We start from the raw sequence: 19,108 nt of genomic DNA on the forward strand, positions 1-19,108 counted from the left end.
AAAAGCATTGCGTAATATAAAAGTCACGCGTAGAAGACGGTTACTCAAAAACAAAAACAAAAATGAGTTTAAAACCACAACCAAGACAGAACATAGGCTAAGTTGTTTATGTTTTACAATAGGAGCATATGGGATTATTTTTTTTAACGAAATGTCAATCTTCATCTTTATAACAGAAGATAAAATACAATACAACAATCTTCAAGATACAATAAATCTTCAAATGTGTAACGGATTGTCACCTTAAAAAGTGTCTTTTGTGGTGGAACAAGCAATGCTATTGTCACAGAGTCATCTGTAACACCTGCCACACCATCAGACTCTAATAACCCAAATCCACTCATTCGCTCATTATCTCCTGAATACTAATTCACTACACCTGCACCCGCTCATCACTTCCAACACTTAAATACCCTCACGTCCCTTCATTTATTGTCTGGTCTCGTCAGAGAATGTTAGACTCCCTGTCACTCCTGAAAGATCCTGATTATCATCAATATCTACCTCAGGCTTGTGAACTTCCACCATCTGCTTATTAAATAAAGCTTCTCACCTGTCATTCTTCTGTGTCTCTCTTCTGTGCGTGACAGAAGACCAGACCTTCGATATGCAAGGAGCCACAGGTACTGGAGAAGGCCAGCCACGGGTCCCTCGCGGTGAACAAACACCTCCCGGCAACCAGGCAGTTCCTCCCGCTCCTGACCCACATGCACCGCCGACGATCTACAGTCCTATCGCCCGTCCAACTACGTACTCCGGAGAAGCGGAGGGCTGCAACGGTTTCCTACTTCAGTGCTCGCTCTATATGGAGGCGCAACCACAGGTTTTTCCCACTGATCGTACCAAGATTGTCTGCCTGATCTCCCTCCTCTCAGGTCGAGCTCTCCAGTGGGCCCAAAACATCTGGGACTCAAACAGCGCTCTTACCCGCTCATGGGAAGCATTCATCGCGCATTTTAAGGAGGTTTTCGGCCTTAACACTTCCGCTCTCTCCATCCATGATCAGCTCTACCACCATCGTCAGGGAAATGCCTCGGTGAGTGAGTACGTGCTTCAGTTCCGCACTCTAGCGGCCAACAGTGGGTGGAATGAGACTGCGCTTATCACCTGTTTCCGTCAAGGACTGAATCCCCGCATTCGTCAGCAGATCGCTGTCCATGATGATGTCATGGGTCTAGAAGCGATCATCCAACGCACCATTAGAATTTCCCAACGTTTATCAGCTTGTTCTCTGGATCAGTCTGCAGGACCCTCCCGACGTATTACATCATCTCTATCCCTTCCGGCACCAGAACCCATGGAAGTGGATTCTTTCCATCTCACCGCTTCAGAGCGTCAGCGACGCATTAACCACGCCCTCTGTCTGTACTGTGGTTCGGGTGAACATCTCATCAGCCAATGTCCAACTAGACCACCACGCGCTGCGGTGAGTTCCATTTGTATTCCTCCCATGATTTCTCCGCTAACACGCACTCCAGTGATGGTCATAACTGGTTCTCGCTCTGTTCCAGCGTACGCCCTCATCGACACTGGCTCCTCGGGCAACTTCATTTCCGTCCAGCTCCTCAAGAGACTCCACCTCCCGAGGCGAAGGTCCCCAAAGAAGTTAGAAATTCAAACCATACTAGGTAAGCCACTGGGCCGAGGTCAAGTTTGTTACCAATCTCCCACTGTTACACTCCGCATTGGAATTCTACATCAGGAAGAAATTTCTTTTCTGGTGCTGGATGGGTCTACAGTGGACATCATCCTGGGTCGTCCATGGATGTCAGTCCATGCTCCACAAGTGGACTGGACAACGGGTGAGGTCATCCAGTGGAGGCATTCCTGTTTCTCATCATGCATACTGCCAGTCATCAAGACCGGTCTTCTGAAACCTCCACCTGATAAACTTCACGATCCTTCTAAACTTCATATCAACTCCACTTCGATCGAAAGTCCTGAAACCTCTTACCAGCCAGAGATTCCTCCTGAGTATCAGATGTTCCAAGATGTATTCAGTAAACAACGTGCCACCCAATTGCCACCTCACCGGCCGTGGGATTGCGCCATAGACCTGTTGCCCGGTACCATCCCTCCAAAGGGCCGAATTTATCCGCTGTCCATACCAGAGCAGAAAGCATTGGATGAGTACATAAAGGAAGCCCTGAAACAACGCTTCATTCGGCCATCCACCTCTCCTGCAGCATCTAGTTTCTTTTTCGTGGGGAAGAAGGATGGAGGCTTACGGCCGTGTATTGATTATCGTGCGCTCAACGAGCGAACAGTCAAGTTCCGCTACCCCCTTCCTCTTGTCCCAGCTACCCTGGAACAGTTACGTGGTGCCCAAATCTTTAGCAAACTGGATCTCAGAAGTGCCTACAACCTCGTACGCATTAGAAGTGGCGACGAATGGAAAACAGCGTTCATCACTCCTTCGGGGCACTACGAATACCTCGTTATGCCTTATGGGTTGTCCAACTCTCCATCCGTTTTCCAATCCTTCATGAATGAAGTATTCCGAGAGTTCTTACAACGGTTTGTAATAGTGTACATTGACGACATCCTGATCTTCTCCAAGAATCTAACCGAACACCATCATCACGTCCGCCAAGTTCTACAAAAACTTAGAGAGCATCAACTCTTCCTAAAACTGGAAAAATGTGAGTTCCACCGTACCACCGTCCACTTCCTAGGCTATGTAATCAGTCCTCTGGGAGTCCAAATGGACCTGAGGAAGGTGGATACCATCAGGAACTGGCCTCAGCCCACCACCACAAAGGAACTTCAACGGTTCCTGGGTTTCGCAAACTTTTACCGCCGTTTCATCCACCAATACAGTTCCATCAGCTCCTCGCTGACTTCTCTCCTCAAGGGCCGACCCAAATCTTTGTCTTGGAGCCAAGCGGCGGTTCAAGCCTTCCAACAACTCAAAGAAGCCTTCTGTTCCGCTCCCATCCTGATCCATCCCAATCCAGATCTTCCCTTCGTGGTGGAAGTGGACGCCTCATCAACCGGGGTGGGAGCCGTTCTATCCCAGTACCAAGGAGAACAGCCAGTACTCCATCCATGTGCTTTCTATTCAAAGAAACTGTCCCCGGCTGAACTAAATTATGACATCGGAAACCGTGAACTGTTGGCCATCAAACTGGCATTCGAAGAATGGAGACACTGGTTGGAGGGAGCACACCATCAAGTCGAGGTCATAACGGATCATCGCAACCTCGAGTTCCTTCGTGAAGCCAAACGTCTGAACACTCGCCAAGCTCGATGGGCGCTATTCTTCACCCGTTTCAACTTTCGTGTGACCTATCGTCCCGGAGATAAGAATCAGAAGGCTGACGCACTTTCCCGCCTTCAGGCGCCAGAATCAACAGTGTCACCTCCGGAGCCCATTCTCCCTCCTACCGTAGTCGTCAGTCCAATTGAATGGACCCTAGACAATCAGATCCAAATGGCAACCCGTGCTGAACCGGCTCCACCAGGAGGTCCTGAAGGCAGGACATATGTTCCATCTTCACTACGCCTACCCCTCCTAGACTCGGTCCACACGTCCCCAGGCTCTGGACACCCTGGTTGCCACCGAACCCTCTCACTCCTCAGTAACCGGTTCTGGTGGCCCACCATCGCACAGGATGTCTCCCGCTATGTTCGAGGATGCTCGATTTGTGCCATCACCAATATCCCACGTCGGCTCCCGGAGGGTAAGCTCAAACCCCTACCTATACCTCGTCGACCATGGTCCCATCTGGGTATAGATTTCATGACCGACCTCCCTCCTTCCGACTCACAGACCTGCATCCTAGTTGTAGTAGACCGCTTCTCCAAAGCCTGTAAACTGATCCCTTTGAAGGGTCTCCCCACGGCCTTCGAAACCGCCAACAAACTGTTTGAAAACGTTTTCCGCCATTTTGGTCTTCCAGAAGACATAGTATCTGATAGAGGTCCCCAATTCGTCTCCCGCGTCTGGCACGCTTTCTTCAGGTTGCTCGGTGTTTCAGTCAGCCTATCCTCAGGCTACCACCCTCAATCCAACGGCCAAACGGAACGGAAAATACAGGAAATTGGGAGATATCTGCGAACTTACTGCAATCAGAATCAAAACAGCTGGAGTCGCTTCCTCCCATGGGCCGAGTATGCTCAAAACTCGCTACGCCAGTATACCACCGGTCTCACACCATTTCAATGCATACTCGGATACCAACCCCCTTTGTTCCCATGGTCGGGGGAGCCGTCGGAGGTCCCAACAGTCAACACCTGGTTTGAGACGAGTGAAAGGGTATGGAACTCTGCGCACGTCCACTTGCAGAGAGCGGTACGACGTCATCAGAATCAAGCTAACTCTAGGAGAGGTACAACCCCTGTGTATCAACCAGGTCAAAAGGTCTGGCTATCCACCAGAGACATCCGTCTTCGCTTACCCAGCAAGAAGCTGAGTCCTCGATATATAGGTCCCTTCCCCATTGAAAGACAAATCAACGAAGTCACCTACCGGCTTCGCCTTCCCCCAAGCTACCGCATTGCACCGTCATTTCATGTCTCCCTTCTAAAACCTTTCACTGACCCTCTAACTTCCTCTTCCCCAGGGTCTGATGTCCTGGACATACCTCCTCCTCCTGATGTCGCGGAAGAAGATTCCATCTACCGCGTCCGAGACATCCTAAACTCCCGTCGACGTGGTCGCCTCCTGGAGTATCTCGTGGACTGGGAGGGATACGGACCTGAAGAACGCACATGGGTCGCAAGGGAGGACATTCTGGATCCATCCCTCCTCACCCAGTTCCACGAGGCTCATCCCAACCGCCCAGCCCCTAGGGGTCGAGGCCGACCCCGTCGACGAGTCATTGGGGCGTCAGGAGCCGCCCATGGAGGAGGGGGTACTGTCACAGAGTCATCTGTAACACCTGCCACACCATCAGACTCTAATAACCCAAATCCACTCATTCGCTCATTATCTCCTGAATACTAATTCACTACACCTGCACCCGCTCATCACTTCCAACACTTAAATACCCTCACGTCCCTTCATTTATTGTCTGGTCTCGTCAGAGAATGTTAGACTCCCTGTCACTCCTGAAAGATCCTGATTATCATCAATATCTACCTCAGGCTTGTGAACTTCCACCATCTGCTTATTAAATAAAGCTTCTCACCTGTCATTCTTCTGTGTCTCTCTTCTGTGCGTGACAGCTATATAGCATCTTAATTTAATCTTTGTTTTATTATTTTAGTATTTTAGTAACTAATTGTTAACTCAACTAATTTAACGTAAAGACCTGGGCTGCGTTTCCCAAAAGCATCGTAAGCCTAAATTGATCGTAAAAACGATCGTACGACTGATCTTAATATTATGGTCTGTTTCCCAAAAGCATCGTAGCTTAAGTAGCACTTGAAAATCTTCGTAGAACTACGAGTGCTCTGGAGTAATCGTACATCCCCAAGAGCATCGTAAGAAGACAGATTTATGAGGTCACCTGCAGGACAACCGTCAGATCACACTTTTATCTAGATTTAACAGATTACACTGCAACGTAAGTATATAGGTTTTGATTGTACTTTATTGTACACTTTGTTGTACTCGTGTTTTGTTTAAATGAATGAATGAAATAATTAAAAGGGGAAGAAAAAAATAGAAATACACATCTAAATTAAACGAATGAACAAAAAACAAAAAGTCATTAAATAAGTAATCTGGGAAAAATGCTTTAAAGACCGGGCAAAATATGGATGAATTAAAAAAAATCTGTCAATGACTTGCTGACGTGCACGAAAACCAGCCATGTATTGGGCATTTCTTGCGGACCTCCTTCCCTGATCTTTGAAGGCGGTTGCAGTTATTTTGCAATGTGACAATGTCCTTCCAGACGTTTTGTTTTTTCTAATTTGTATGGTGTCCTTTAAAACTGTTAAAAATAAAATCTTTGTTTCCCTCTATCTCCTCTAAAAGGACATTCATTTTATCTTTTTGAAAGGTCTCTTCTCTTGTTTTTTTGTTTTTGTTCAGCCATTTTGTCAGCCTGTAGGCCTATAGGTGTTTTATATCCATATAGACTTGTCTTGATTTCTAATCCACAACAAATGACGATTATTAGGTTAAACGTTCAGAATACGATTCCATATAAGGTTATATTTCAGCACTTCGCGAATGGACAGCGACGCTTAAGTAGCACGTAAGTATATACTTAACTTATACTTAACGCGTTCATGTTAAGTGCATTTTTGGGAAACGCTCGTGGAATTGCTGCGAACGTTCGTAACCTTGCACGTAGAAAGCACTCTTAAGAGCTAAGATACATTGTTATCGGGAAACCCGGCCCAGGATACTAGAATTACTAATTAAATAGGCCTAAATGTCAACTAGCCTAAATGCATTGATTAGAATTGCCATTGACTAAAGATTTTTCTAGTCGACGACTACTGTAGTAGTCATTCCTTTAAGCAATTAGTCGACTAATCTCACGTTAATATTAATTTCTGCTTAAATACTGAGTGGAGGCATATAGCCTATTCCGCGCTCAAGCAAGCGCATGCATAAATATTGCCGCAAAGCACCGGCAAAAGCAGGCTAATGATAATATTTGTCTGGGGAAAAAAACTAGGCATTTTTATTGTTTAATAATAAAAAATAATATATTTTTTAAATCAGTGTCGGCTGCAAACATATCTATATCTCCGCTGTAAAGTGGATGCGCCTTTAGAGAGAAATGCCCCTTTCATATCATATCAGCCTAATCAGCCGGTATTTGCTTTCGATTCGAATTTTTTCGTTTAAAAGTGGACATTTCAAGCTTTATATAGAAATATTCATCATGCCTGTGAGGCTATAGCTACACTGTGTTTCAGTTCATTTTTGAGACGCGCTCCAGTTCACGCCACGGAGACCATGAAAGCGCGCCCTGTTTGTTTTATTTTATTTTATTTTACAAAAGCACAACGTTTTCTTGTTATTGAGTTTACAAAAATAAAAGTAGCTACTTGCGACTGATGCATTATTCTTTTCTGTATAGGCCTATGACCAGAAAAGATTGAGTATTTCAAGTTGTTTCCACTGTTGATAGGAAAATGCAAGTGTTCGCGCCGACGCCTGCCATGCAGTGCGCGCTGCACACTCCGCACAAACACTTTGGATATGCATTTATCTAGGTTAAAGTTAGAGCGAGCTGCCATGCCAGACAGATAAGTCCTTTGCATGTTTAACAAATCAAAGCATACATGTTCTACCTACCGCGAGTAAGCGCTGCACCAGTTTCAAAAAGGTAAAAGCATAACGAGCGTATAACGAGCGAGGGGCCCCACACTAAGGGGGATGCAGAGATGTTGCTGCGTCTGTCATTTATTAACATTTCTGTTTAAATGATCAGCCCTCGAGGGTCCCTTTAAAATGCCTGGCTTGCCTGCCCTATTGCGGCGCCTGTGCATGCAGGTGCAACACTGTTGTCCAAAAAATTGGTGAAGGGGGCCTTTGAGACATCCGTGCCCAGGGCACATCATCGCCATAATCCGTCCCTGCCCCCACTCCCTTCCTGATTAAAAAATATATATATCCGGGATAAATATTTAAAAATGTTTATCTTCAAACTACGCAGAACAATAATAATTAATAATTTATTCGACATACAAAATATATAAACATAAGAATCACGTTCCCTCTAAGCTGCGCGCGTGCGCGGTCGTGCACTTCTGATGCCGCGGCCGCGCAGAAAATAATAATATGCCACGCAGAGGACTGACGCGAAATGTGTGGGGAAATCCATTTGATTGTATGTGACAAATAATTGCAGTGCTCAAACTGGTGAGTGCAGTTAACAGGTTTCAAAGAAAGAGAATGATGTGAGCGCGTGGGATTGCCAGTGAGTTGTGTGTGCGGACCAAATAGCCTATCTCAATACGAGAGGCGACGAGAAACGCAAAGACGTTAAATAAAATCACAATATCATGTTTTAAAGAAGAGTGGTTTGATTAAAGTGGTGGAAAAAACGGATGATGGACACAGAACGGTAACAATTACACACCCACCCGCGTGCAAACTCAAAATACATCATATAGTTTCAGGCATGGTTAGATTAGGCTACTATAAAAGAGTTCACATATTCATTTTTCTTGAAAATATTTAGCTATTAGATCTAGCTATTTACAGTAAATGCTTCAGTTTGTTTTCATATTATAATAATATAATATGAAAACAAATTGAAGCATTTAAACTGATATATTGTGCACTTCAAATACTTCAATTCATTTTTTTATATTATATTATATTATATTAGGCATATATTTTATTATAAGCCTAAATAAAGAATCTCACAAGGGTATTGTTTAGGGCTCATTGCCATTAAAAAGTTTGAAATCCCCTGCTAAAGAAAATATAGGCTAGGAAATTCATAAGCTATAAACAATCATTTAATTTTGATGGTTTAATGCTGCCTGTACAATTAATTGACTGTACAAAAAACACTTTATGGTTTTCCTAAACCATCTCAGTGTAACAGCTTAATTTTCTTTCATAATATATTATATTATTGTAAAGAATTGAACTGTCCTGCAGAAGATTTTGCAAATAATTTTTCATAGGATTTCTTAGTAAAGACTGGAAACAGAGGACACCGAGGAATTGGAGGATGAGGAGGATACTATTTTGTAAATATGTTTTCTGTCATGGGTGTGGCTATGGCAATTAAAGTTCGAGCATATTGTTTGCAAACTGCAATTGATTAATTAAAAACAAAGTAGTTGATATGCTGTGTTGTTTTTGTTGTTAAGTAGCAGCAATATGCAGTTCTACCAGAAAGACTCGGGAGATAAATTGAATGGCTATATACATTTATTGACAGCTCAGCAAGCATAAATTTATGAGTTCTTTGGCGTAGGCCCCGTCCTTAGCGAGCAAAGCGAGGTTAGCCGAATCTGCATGTCCCGCCTGAGATGAAGGCGGGGGCGCAGCTGACCCCCTGGAGGTAAGGAAGGGACCATCCTGGTGGTGGTGATGGGGAGGATGGAGGGGAAGGTACCGTCTTGGTGGTGGTTGGGGAGAATGGAGGTGAATGGCAGCGTCAGCATCTGCGAACTCAGACAAGTGTAAGTACCAATCTTATATACTGTGACTATTAACACCTGATTGGATAGGGATGAGGTAATACATGGCGCGCTGATTGAGTCTTCCTGACAGAACTTAAGCTAAAGCTTCCATTTATTAGCCGTGTCCACTGTATTTTTGTTGGTTTTCATGAGACCCCCCTTAAAATGACCAGGACCCCCCCACTGCCCCCCCAATCAAAATTGTCTGGAGCCGCCACTGTCTGAGTGATCTGTTAGGTTTATATTCAGTGAGCATATCTGCAATATATTGAGGTCCTAGCCCATTAAATGATTGATATACCAGTAATAATACTTAAAAATCAATCCTAAATGTAACTGGGAGCCAGTGTAAAGACCTGAGGACTGGTGTGATATGTTCATATGTTCTGGTTCTGCTCAGAATCCTGGCAGCAGCGTTCTGTATGAGCTGCAACTGTCTTATGGTCTTTTTAGGAAGGCCAGTGAGGAGTCCATTACAATAATCCACCCTGCTGGTGATAAAAGCATGCACAAGTTTCTCTAAGTCTTGACTGGAAACAAAGCATCTAATTCTTGCAATATTTTTCAGATGATAGTATGCTGATTTAGTTATTGCTTTGACATGACTACTGAAACTAAGGTCTGACTCTAGAGACACACCAAGATTCCTGACTTGATTTTTAGTTGTTAGACCCCTAGCGTCAAGGTATGCTTTCACCTTGAGAACTTCATCTTTGTTTCCAAACGCAATGACTTCAGTTTTGTCTTTGTTTAACTGAAGAAAGTTTTGGCACATCCAACTGTTTACTTCCTCAATGCATTGGCACAGGGAGTCAATGGGGCTGTAGTCGTTAGGCGATAGGGCTAAGTAGAGCTGTGTGTCGTCTGCATAGCTGTGGTAAGAGATTCCGTTCTTTCTCATTATTTGGCTCATTGGGAGCATATACAGGTTGAATAGGAGTGGCGCAAGAATTGAGCCTTGAGGGACTCCGCATGTCATGGATGTCCACTCAGACTTATGGTCTCCTATACTCACATAATAACCTCTCCCTTCTAAGTATGACCTGAACCATTTTAGGACTATCCCAGAAAGCCCCACCCAGTTTTCCAGCCTGTCAAGAAGTATGTCGTGATCGACAGTGTCAAAAGCAGCACTGAGGTCGAGTAGTACCAGTACTGATAATTTCCCTGGATCAGTATTTAAGCGAATATCGTTTATTATCTTTATGAGCGCTGTCTCTGTGCTGTGATGCGATCGGAAACCAGATTGAAAATTGTCACAGTATCCATTCAAGCTTAAGAATTTGTTCAGCTGATTGAAGACAACTTTTTCAATGATCTTGCCTATGAAAGGAAGATTTGAGATCGGTCTATAATTGCTTACGATGGTCTTATCCAGATTGCTCTTTTTCAGGAGGGGCTTGACAACTGCAGTTTTCAGGGAGTTTGGAAAACTCCCAGAGAGAAGTGAGGCATTTACCACTTTTAGGAGATCTGCTGCTAAGCTGTTTAACACACTTTTGAAAAAAGATGTGGGAAGTGCGTCAAGGGCGCAGGTTGATGTTTTAAGGTGCTGTACGGTTTCTTCCAAAAATTTGCCATCAATTTCTTCGAAAACAGACATAGTAACTACTTTCTCAGGTAGTGGTCTGATCTGTTTGACCCCAGCACAACTCAAGGATGAGCTGATCACCTTTCTGATATTATTGATTTTCTCAGAGAAGAAAGAAGCAAACTCACTGCACTTGCTGTCTGAGAGCATTTCACTGGGAATCTGGCTTGAGGGGTTTGTCAGTCTCTCTACAGTAGCAAAAAGAGTGCGTGTGTTGTTTAAGTTGTTGTTTATAATATTCGAGAAGAAAGTCTGTCTAGCTTTGCCTAGTTCCATATTAAAAGCATGGATGCTGTCTTTGTAGATGTTATAATGGACTACAAGTTTTGTCTTCTGCCACATGCGCTCTGCTCTTCTGCATTGTCTTTTCATATTTTGCACAGCTGTTGAGTTTCTCCAAGGTGCTTTTTGTCTACCACTCTTCCTGACTTTCACAGGAGCAATATCATCAATTACACTTTTAATTTTTGATTTAAAAGATTCAAGGAGAAAATCAACAGAGTCAGCAGATATGCTTGGTTTTAAAGATATAGCCTTCATAAATAGCACACTAATGTTCTCATTTAAGCATCTCTTCTTGACAGACACAGATCTAGCTTCAATGGCAGGAGAGATCAATATATCAAAGAAAATACAGAAATGATCAGACAGTGCTACATCCTTAATAACAATCGATGAGATGTTTAGACCCTTACTGATAAGTAAATCTAGAGTGTGTCCACGATTATGTGTGGGTCCATGTACATACTGAGTCAGATCAAAAGTTTTGAAAACAGTTTTGATTTCTTTTGCAATATTGTTTTCTGCATTATCTATGTGAATGTTAAAATCTCCAGCAATGGCAAAACAGTCAAACTCAGAGGAAATTGTTGATAACAGTTCTGTAAAGTCCTCAGCAAAGGCTGGAGAGTATTTTGGAGGCCTGTAAATAATGATAAGTAAAATACGTGGAGCACCTTTTAACACAATACCCAGGTATTCGAAAGACGGGTAATTCCCAAATGATATTTGCTTACATTGATAGACATCTTTAAAAAGAGCAGCTAAGCCCCCGCCTCTCTTACCCGCTCTGCAAACACTCATAAAAGTAAAGTTAGGAGGGGATGATTCATTGAGGACTGTTGCACTGCAGCTGTCTTCTAGCCAAGTTTCATTTAGAAACATAAAGTCCAGGTTGTATGTGGTTATTAAGTCGTTGACTAGAAGTGATTTATTTTTAAGTGAGCGGATGTTTAAAAGTGCTAACTTAACAGTCTTACTTTTTGTCCCCACAGCGATCTTAGTTTGGCGTGTAATAGGCAATAGGCAATGATAAAAAACTGCTGGCGATTCTATTGGCAGCCAGTAAGAAATCTGTTACGAGGAAAGGGTTAAAAGTAGACCCACCCACCATTGATGAATGGATTGAAATTGTCTATGAGATTTATAGTATGGAAAAGATATCCTTTTCCCTTAAAGTTGAAAAAGAAAAGTTTTACATGATTTGGACCAAATGAACTGAGTACGTAAAACCAATTAGATCTGATTTCATTTGACTGTACTTGTGCTTTGTGTAGACCTACCATCTTTTTATGTGATGTTTTCAGTACCTGAAGTGGTGCGCTACCCGATTCTGTTATGCTTTGTTATTGTTCCCAACTGAATAAGTAGTAGTATGTAAAAGAAAATTTCAGAAGGGCAATATGGACAATCTCATTTAAACTTTCTGAATCCACCCTTACATATGTACTTGAACGACCAAAGTTGTAATTAATGTATGTGATGGGTATTTGCTCTTCCAAATAAAAAGAGATTCACTTCCTGCTCAGCTACTGTTCGGACGCTCTTGCTTACTGCTCCGTGCTTTGCTCTATCGCTTTTATATTTTTTATTGCTCTATCCTGTTTATATTTTTATATTTTATTTCCTTTTATCACCTTATTTTTGGATGCTTCTCCTAATCTGCAAATTTTAACTATTGCCTGCCAGGACTTCAGAGAGCTACCCATTATAGAATCGTCTGGGATTTCCTGTTCTTCTAGTAATTTGTTATCACTTAGTAGGGCTGTCATTGGAATTTCGTTTAACATCGTACTTTCTATATCTTTCCATGCTGCAGTGTAAGTTGGTGAACACAGGCAGACTAAGGCCGTGTGTCCACCAAAGCGTTTTTAGGCAGCTGAAAATGCTAGACGCTCTGCTGAAAACGCCTAGCTGTGGGCGCTTGAGAGCATTTTGGCCGAGCAGTGTTTTTTCAGTTGAGACAATTCGTTGCTATGATACAGAATATCCGCAGCACAGTTTACTTGTAACTGATTTCGCAGATAATTTGTTTCATACTAAAAAATTATTTTTCATCCATTTTGTTCGGTTAGCTCTGCTGGTTGATGTCGTTGTACAGAAAGAATGTTGTGACAGTTGGTCGGTGTGGTATTTGTCCCGCCCCTCCTCCACTGTGATTGGACGGCTGGGTAAAACGTGACCGTGATGAGAGCTGCGTTTTACCCAAAGTTGAACATTTTTCAACTCTCGGCGACCAGTAAAAACGCCGCGCGCTCAGCGCTTCAGCGTGAAAAAAAACGCTCAGCGCCTCGTTACGCTCATGGCGTTTAAAAAACATGGCGCTCCCATTGAAAACAATTGGAAATATACGCCAGCTGCGTGAAAAAATGCTTTGGTAGACACACGGTCTAAAGGTCTCAGTTGGGCTGCATGGTAGTAATCCTGTAGGCAAGGAAGGCCCATTCCACCCTTCTCTTTTCTTAGTTGCAGTGTCTAAAATTTAATTCTGGCCCTTTTCCCTTGCCACAAATACCTTGCTATTAATCTGTCCCATTCTAAGAACTGCTTAGGTGGTATTTTGACTGGCAGACATTGAAAAAGGTATAACATCCATGGAAGAATGTTCATTCTGATTGACTCTATCCGGGAACTTAAACTTAAGAAGGGAATAACATTCCATCTTTGTATATCAGATTTTATCTTTGAATTTAATGGGCCACAATTGATGTCGTACAATTTTGAGAAGTCCCTAGGTAATAAAACACCCAAATATTTAATCGAATCAGCCTCCCATTTCCAATTGTACTTGGTCTTAATTGAGGCTGGTGGGTCATATTTAAATTTTAATATTTGAGTTTTATTGATATTAATTGTATAACCCGAAATGGAACCAAATTCCTCTAATAATTTCATCAGTTTTGGGAGTGTCTGAAATAGGTATAAATGTTCAAGTAACAATTTATATAATGCAAATATGTATAAATGTGTCTGACGACTAAACTACATTTAGAAAAGTAATATTTTTATGCTGGTACATTTCCACAGACACATTTGTGACTGAATCTATAGAAAATAACAGCTGCAAATACAAACTGCACTGGGCTGAGTTTCCTAAAAGCATTGTAAGTTGATTGTAGAACAATTGCCACCAATGGTCTCTACAATCAACTTAGGCTTATTATTCTTTTAGGAATTGGAACCAAGGTCAGTGTATGATAGTAACATCTGATTGCCAAACTAATGTCATGTGGACTGTTGCTGTATGTCTTTGTAGATTGTCTGGCTGTATGGTGACAGAGGAAGGCTGTGGTTATGTGTCTTCAGCTCTGAGTTCAAACCCGTCACACCTGAGAGAGCTGGATCTGAGCTACAACCACCCAGGAGATTCAGGAGTCAAGCTGCTCACTGATAAACTCAACGATCCAAACTACAGACTGGAAAAACTCAAGTATGTAGAGCATGAAGAGTTGATTAACATATCACTTTGCAAAATGATTTCAGTTATTTCAGAGGTTGACAGCCTACAACAGCAAAAGAACCAAAACCCACAAAGACAAAGAAAATATAACAAACAGGATATTAATCACAAACCATTGCCATGATTTTCCTACAAAATAAATTTGTATTCACCTTATCCCGCTCTCCCATAAAAACGCACAAACAGAACACACAGTGCTCATACAAGTGCACAGAAATGTAATGTCAGCGCTCCCCTGCAATTTCATCAGTAAAATAGTTTTGGAACTTATGTAGTATGTCTGAAGAAGGGACTGTGTTAGGTGAGGTCCAGTGGTGTGACATATGTGCACATATCCGACTTTTCTTATTTCAAAATATATTTATTGGCATTTTGTGCAGATACAACATCTTGTATATATAAAACCCACAGCTCTGCTTTTCTCCCCTCTGCCCTTAATGCCTCAAGTACAACTTCACTATACTTACAATACATATAACAATAACAATACTATAAGTGGGTAACACTTTATAATAACTGCACGCTATTAATCATTAGTTAAGCATTAGTAATCAGTTAATTCATAATTTATAAAGCATTAATATACATTAATAAGCAGTTTATAAATACAGCTATAATTGCTTTATTCTTGATTTAAAAGCATATCTATAATGTGTTTAATAATTGTATTTTCATACTTTATTAATACTCAATTTATCATTTCTAAATGAAGTATTGCATTATTTATAAACCAGTTATTTAAGAGTTGTCAGTGGTTCATTAGATTACTTAGAAAGTGTAAGTAAATGATTAATATACTATTTAAATGTACATTCATACATCTTATTATTCAGACATATAATAATAGTAACTTAGTGTGTTAATAAATGCTTATATAATAAATTAACTATTTTGGGGGGGGGATTCATTTATTGATTTTTCATAGATAAGATTACCCAAAGGTTTTTCACAATACACAGAACAAAGATTGACCCTCTGAACCCCCCAGCAGTCCAATCTACTGATCCTTGTAGTAAAATTGCAATCAAAACAAATTACCTAAAATAAATATATAAAAAATAGATGCATAAATACAAAACACAGATACAGCTGATATGAGCAATATGAGAAACACACAGATAATCAGAGGTTTACATGTTCAAATTGTACCTCAAATTAAATTCTTCCATCTAGAAGCTTTCCTGTCAGTTCACTGCAGCAGCAGCTTTCCATACCTCAAGGCTGGAGGCTCTAGCTTTATTTATTCTAGCCATTGAACGTTTTAACATTACTATATCATGAAACTGAATATTGTGAGGGAGCCATCTTTGCGCAATTATCTTTTTGGCAGATGTTAGACCAGCCAGCCAGATCTTTCTTTGTAGCTCAGTGAAACCTAAATGTGACCCTGGTCCATAAAACCAGTCGCATGGGTCAATTTTTTGAAATTTAGATTTATACATCAGCTGAACACTGAAGAAATAAGCCTTCCATTGATGTATGAAAAATCCAAGATGTCCATGTCTTTCTTTCTTCAGTTGAAAAGAAATTAATGTTTTTGATGAAAACATTCCAGGATTTTTCTCCATATAATGGACTTCAATGGGACCCAAACGGTTCAAGGTCCAAAAGACAGTTTCAGTGCCGCTTCAAAGGGCTTTAAACGACACCAGACGATGCATAAGGGTTTTATCTAGCGAAACGATCGGTCATTTCAAAAATAAATACAAAAGTTTACGTCTTAAAAGCACAAATGCTCGCCTTGCTCTATTCTGTGATGCACGTTCGTGACTCTCCTGTTCGAACTCGTTCATCAAAATGAACGAATCTTTTTTCGAGTCATTTCGTTCATTCAACTAGAATGTACATTTCCAGAATAAAATGTGAAGTGGTGCTTGCAGTGGCAAAACTCGCCGCTCGGTTGCTAGAGTGTGGTACATAATTGCATACGAGCCAACAACCATGTCTGTACGATGTTGTGGAGCTGAAACATGGCTTATTCATGTTGTTTTTATAGAGTTCTTAGCATGTTCTAGTTATGATTTAACACGTAACTAATCGCTATTAGCATGTAGCTATTCACTGCTAGCATGTGTAGCATATTGGAAGTGCTGTTTTCCTGCATGAGTCAAAAGAGCCAACCCCCATCTCTATACGATGTTCTGATGCAGAGATATACACTCACCGGCCACTTTATTAGGTACCCCATGCTAGTAACGGGTTGGACCCCCTTTTGCCTTCAGAACTGCCTCAATTCTTCGTGGCATAGATTCAACAAGGTGCTGGAAGCATTCCTCAGGGAGTTTGGTCCATATTGACATGATGGCATCACACAGTTGCCGCAGATTTGTCGGCTGCACATCCATGATGCGAATCTCCCGTTCCACCACATCCCAAAGATGCTCTATTGGGTTGAGATCTGGTGACTGTGGAGGCCATTTTAGTACAGTGAACTCATTGTCATGTTCAAGAAACCAATTTGAAATGATTAGAGCTTTGTGACATGGTGGAAGTAGCCATCAGAGGATGGGTACATGGTGGCCATAAAGGGATGGACATGGTCAGAAACAATGTTCAGGTAGGCCGTGGCATTTAAACGATGCCCAATTGGCACTAAGAGGCCTAAAGTGTGCCAGGAAAACATCCCCCACACCATTACACCACCACCACCAGCCTGCACAGTGGTAACAAGGCATGATGGTTCCATGTTCTCATTCTGTTTACGCCAAATTCTGACTCTAACATCTGAATGTCTCAACAGAAATCGAGACTCATCAGACCAGGCAACATTTTTCCAGTCTTCAACTGTTCAATTTTGGTGAGCTCTTGCAAATTGTAGCCTCTTTTTCCTATTTGTAGTGGAGATGAGTGGTACCCGGTGGAGTCTTCTGCTGTTGTAGCCCATCCACCTCAAGGTTGTGCGTGTTGTGGCTTCACAAATGCTTTGCTGCATACCTCGGTTGTAACGAGTGGTTATTTCAGTCACTGTTGTCCTTCTATCAGCTCGAACCAGTCTGGCCATTCTCCTCTGACCTCTGGCATCAACAAGGCATTTCCGCCCACAGAACTGCCGCTCACTGGATGTTTTTTCTTTTTCGGACCATTCTCTGTAAACCCTAGAGATGGTTGTGCGTGAAAATCCAAGTAGATTAGCAGTTTCTGAAATACTCAGACCAGCCCTTCTGGCACCAACAATCATGCCACGTTCAAAGTCACTCAAATCACCTTTCTTCCCCATACTGATGCTCGGTTTGAACTGCAGGAGATTGTCTTGACCATGTCTACATGCCTAAATGCACTGAGTTGCCGCCATGTGATTGGCTGCTTAGAAATTAAGTGTTAACGAGCAGTTGCACAGGTGTACCTAATAAAGTGGCCGGTGAGTGTAGGTCTTGCTAAATGGTTGCTAGGGTCAGGGCCGTAGCTAGAGGATTCGGGGCCCCCTGAAAAAATATTGATGTGGGCCCCCACCATCCTCCACCAATATCATATACTGTACAATAGATGAACATGGAGGCCCACATAACAGAAGATGGTGATGTTGTTGTAAAACCTTTATTTTAAAAGTTAAATGTTTATATAAAAATTACAACTAATAAAAACTAACAAAAAGCAAGAAATTGTTCAATAATAATAAAACCAATTTTTATTTTTTTTTTAAAAAATTTCCCCATCAGTCTGTTATAAATCATAAATCAAAAAGTAAACATTTAGAAATTGACAAGAATGCAGTCTAATTAAAAAAATAAAACCATTCATTGTCTTATTTTTTAATAAAGATAATATGGATAATATGGAACTGGTAATATTATTAAATAAAGCGAATACATTTATTCATCCAAGTGCAGTGTAATTGTTTTAAAACTCTAGTTACAATAGTGTAAAAAAAACAGGAATTTTGACCACGTAATCATTCGGTCGATTGTGGCGCACACCGATAATAAAAAATGACTGTACACGGCAGACTGTAGACGGAAGTTTTCTAATTCCCAGCGAAATAACAATATATAACCTGTAGAGGCTAATACCTAATGTCTTAATTCTTTTAGCCTCTCGAGGTTAGATGAGGAGTATCTTCATATCTACATGTCCATTAAGCACGCACGGAGAAGCGGTCATAACAAAAAAACGTATTTATTGATCGCAATCTCTGGTTTACTTTCCAAACAAAAAACAAAAATTGACATCCAAGAAAACACTATCAGTAACATGCATTTCATGCGATTGAAGAAACTGTTGCTCTCCAAACTCTAACCTGTCTGTGCCAAACAATCCTACCTCATTATCAACACCTGCACTCACGCATCGTAGTGACGCGTCAAAAGGGGAGGAGTCAATAAATGTACTTAACCCGGTTAGTACAAGTATTAAAAATTAAACAGAATTCCCTTGTACATTTAAAGCATAATATTATGTATTACAAAATAAATAAATCAAATTAATCTTTACTCAATGATAATAATGGTAGGACACATTCTGAATATGGCTCCAACATCCTGGCCCCTAATTGTTAATGCCAAAGCAGAACAATTACCAAATAAGATATCTAATGGAGTCAGAACTCATATGACTAGATACAGTATTGCCATATGTACAGTATAGAAAAACAAATGTCAATTTACATAGCATTTATCACATTAATCATATTGCATTTCATTCATCAATGTTAATACATTGTGATATCTTACTTCATCTATCTTTTTTAACAATTCTCATGAATCACCCCCAAAGTTCATACCATAGATGTG

General features: G+C 41.4%; 2 protein-coding genes across 2 annotated transcripts in view; both read left to right on the top strand.

Moving 5' to 3' along the window:
- LOC130070639 (NACHT, LRR and PYD domains-containing protein 12-like) overlaps positions 1–19,108 on the top strand; it is a 61,461-nt gene that overhangs the window by 10,722 nt on the left and 31,631 nt on the right. The window contains exon 4 of the mRNA XM_056235113.1: positions 14,178–14,351. Coding sequence (XP_056091088.1) covers positions 14,178–14,351 — 174 coding nt within the window. The remainder of the gene's footprint in view (positions 1–14,177; positions 14,352–19,108) is intronic.
- LOC130070576 (chromobox protein homolog 7-like) lies at positions 1,322–5,059 on the top strand. Its single transcript, XM_056235001.1, has 2 exons — positions 1,322–1,628; positions 4,566–5,059. The coding sequence occupies exons 1-2, from the start codon at positions 1,451–1,453 to the stop codon at positions 4,946–4,948; spliced, it is 561 nt and encodes a 186-aa protein (XP_056090976.1). The 5' UTR covers positions 1,322–1,450; the 3' UTR covers positions 4,949–5,059.

Source organism: Rhinichthys klamathensis, unplaced genomic scaffold, assembly GCF_029890125.1.
Source record: "Rhinichthys klamathensis goyatoka isolate OS25496 unplaced genomic scaffold, OSU_Roscu_1.1 h1tg000018l_1, whole genome shotgun sequence".
Classification (NCBI taxonomy): domain Eukaryota; kingdom Metazoa; phylum Chordata; class Actinopteri; order Cypriniformes; family Leuciscidae; genus Rhinichthys; species Rhinichthys klamathensis.

Coding starts and splice junctions, on each gene's coding strand:
- LOC130070576 (XM_056235001.1), top strand. CDS start 1,451: ATGATTTCTCCGCTAACACGCACTCCAGTGATGGTCATAACTGGTTCT. Junction 1,629..4,565: donor AGAAATTCAAACCATACTAG/GTAAGCCACTGG, acceptor CCTCTTCCCCAG/GGTCTGATGTCCTGGACATA.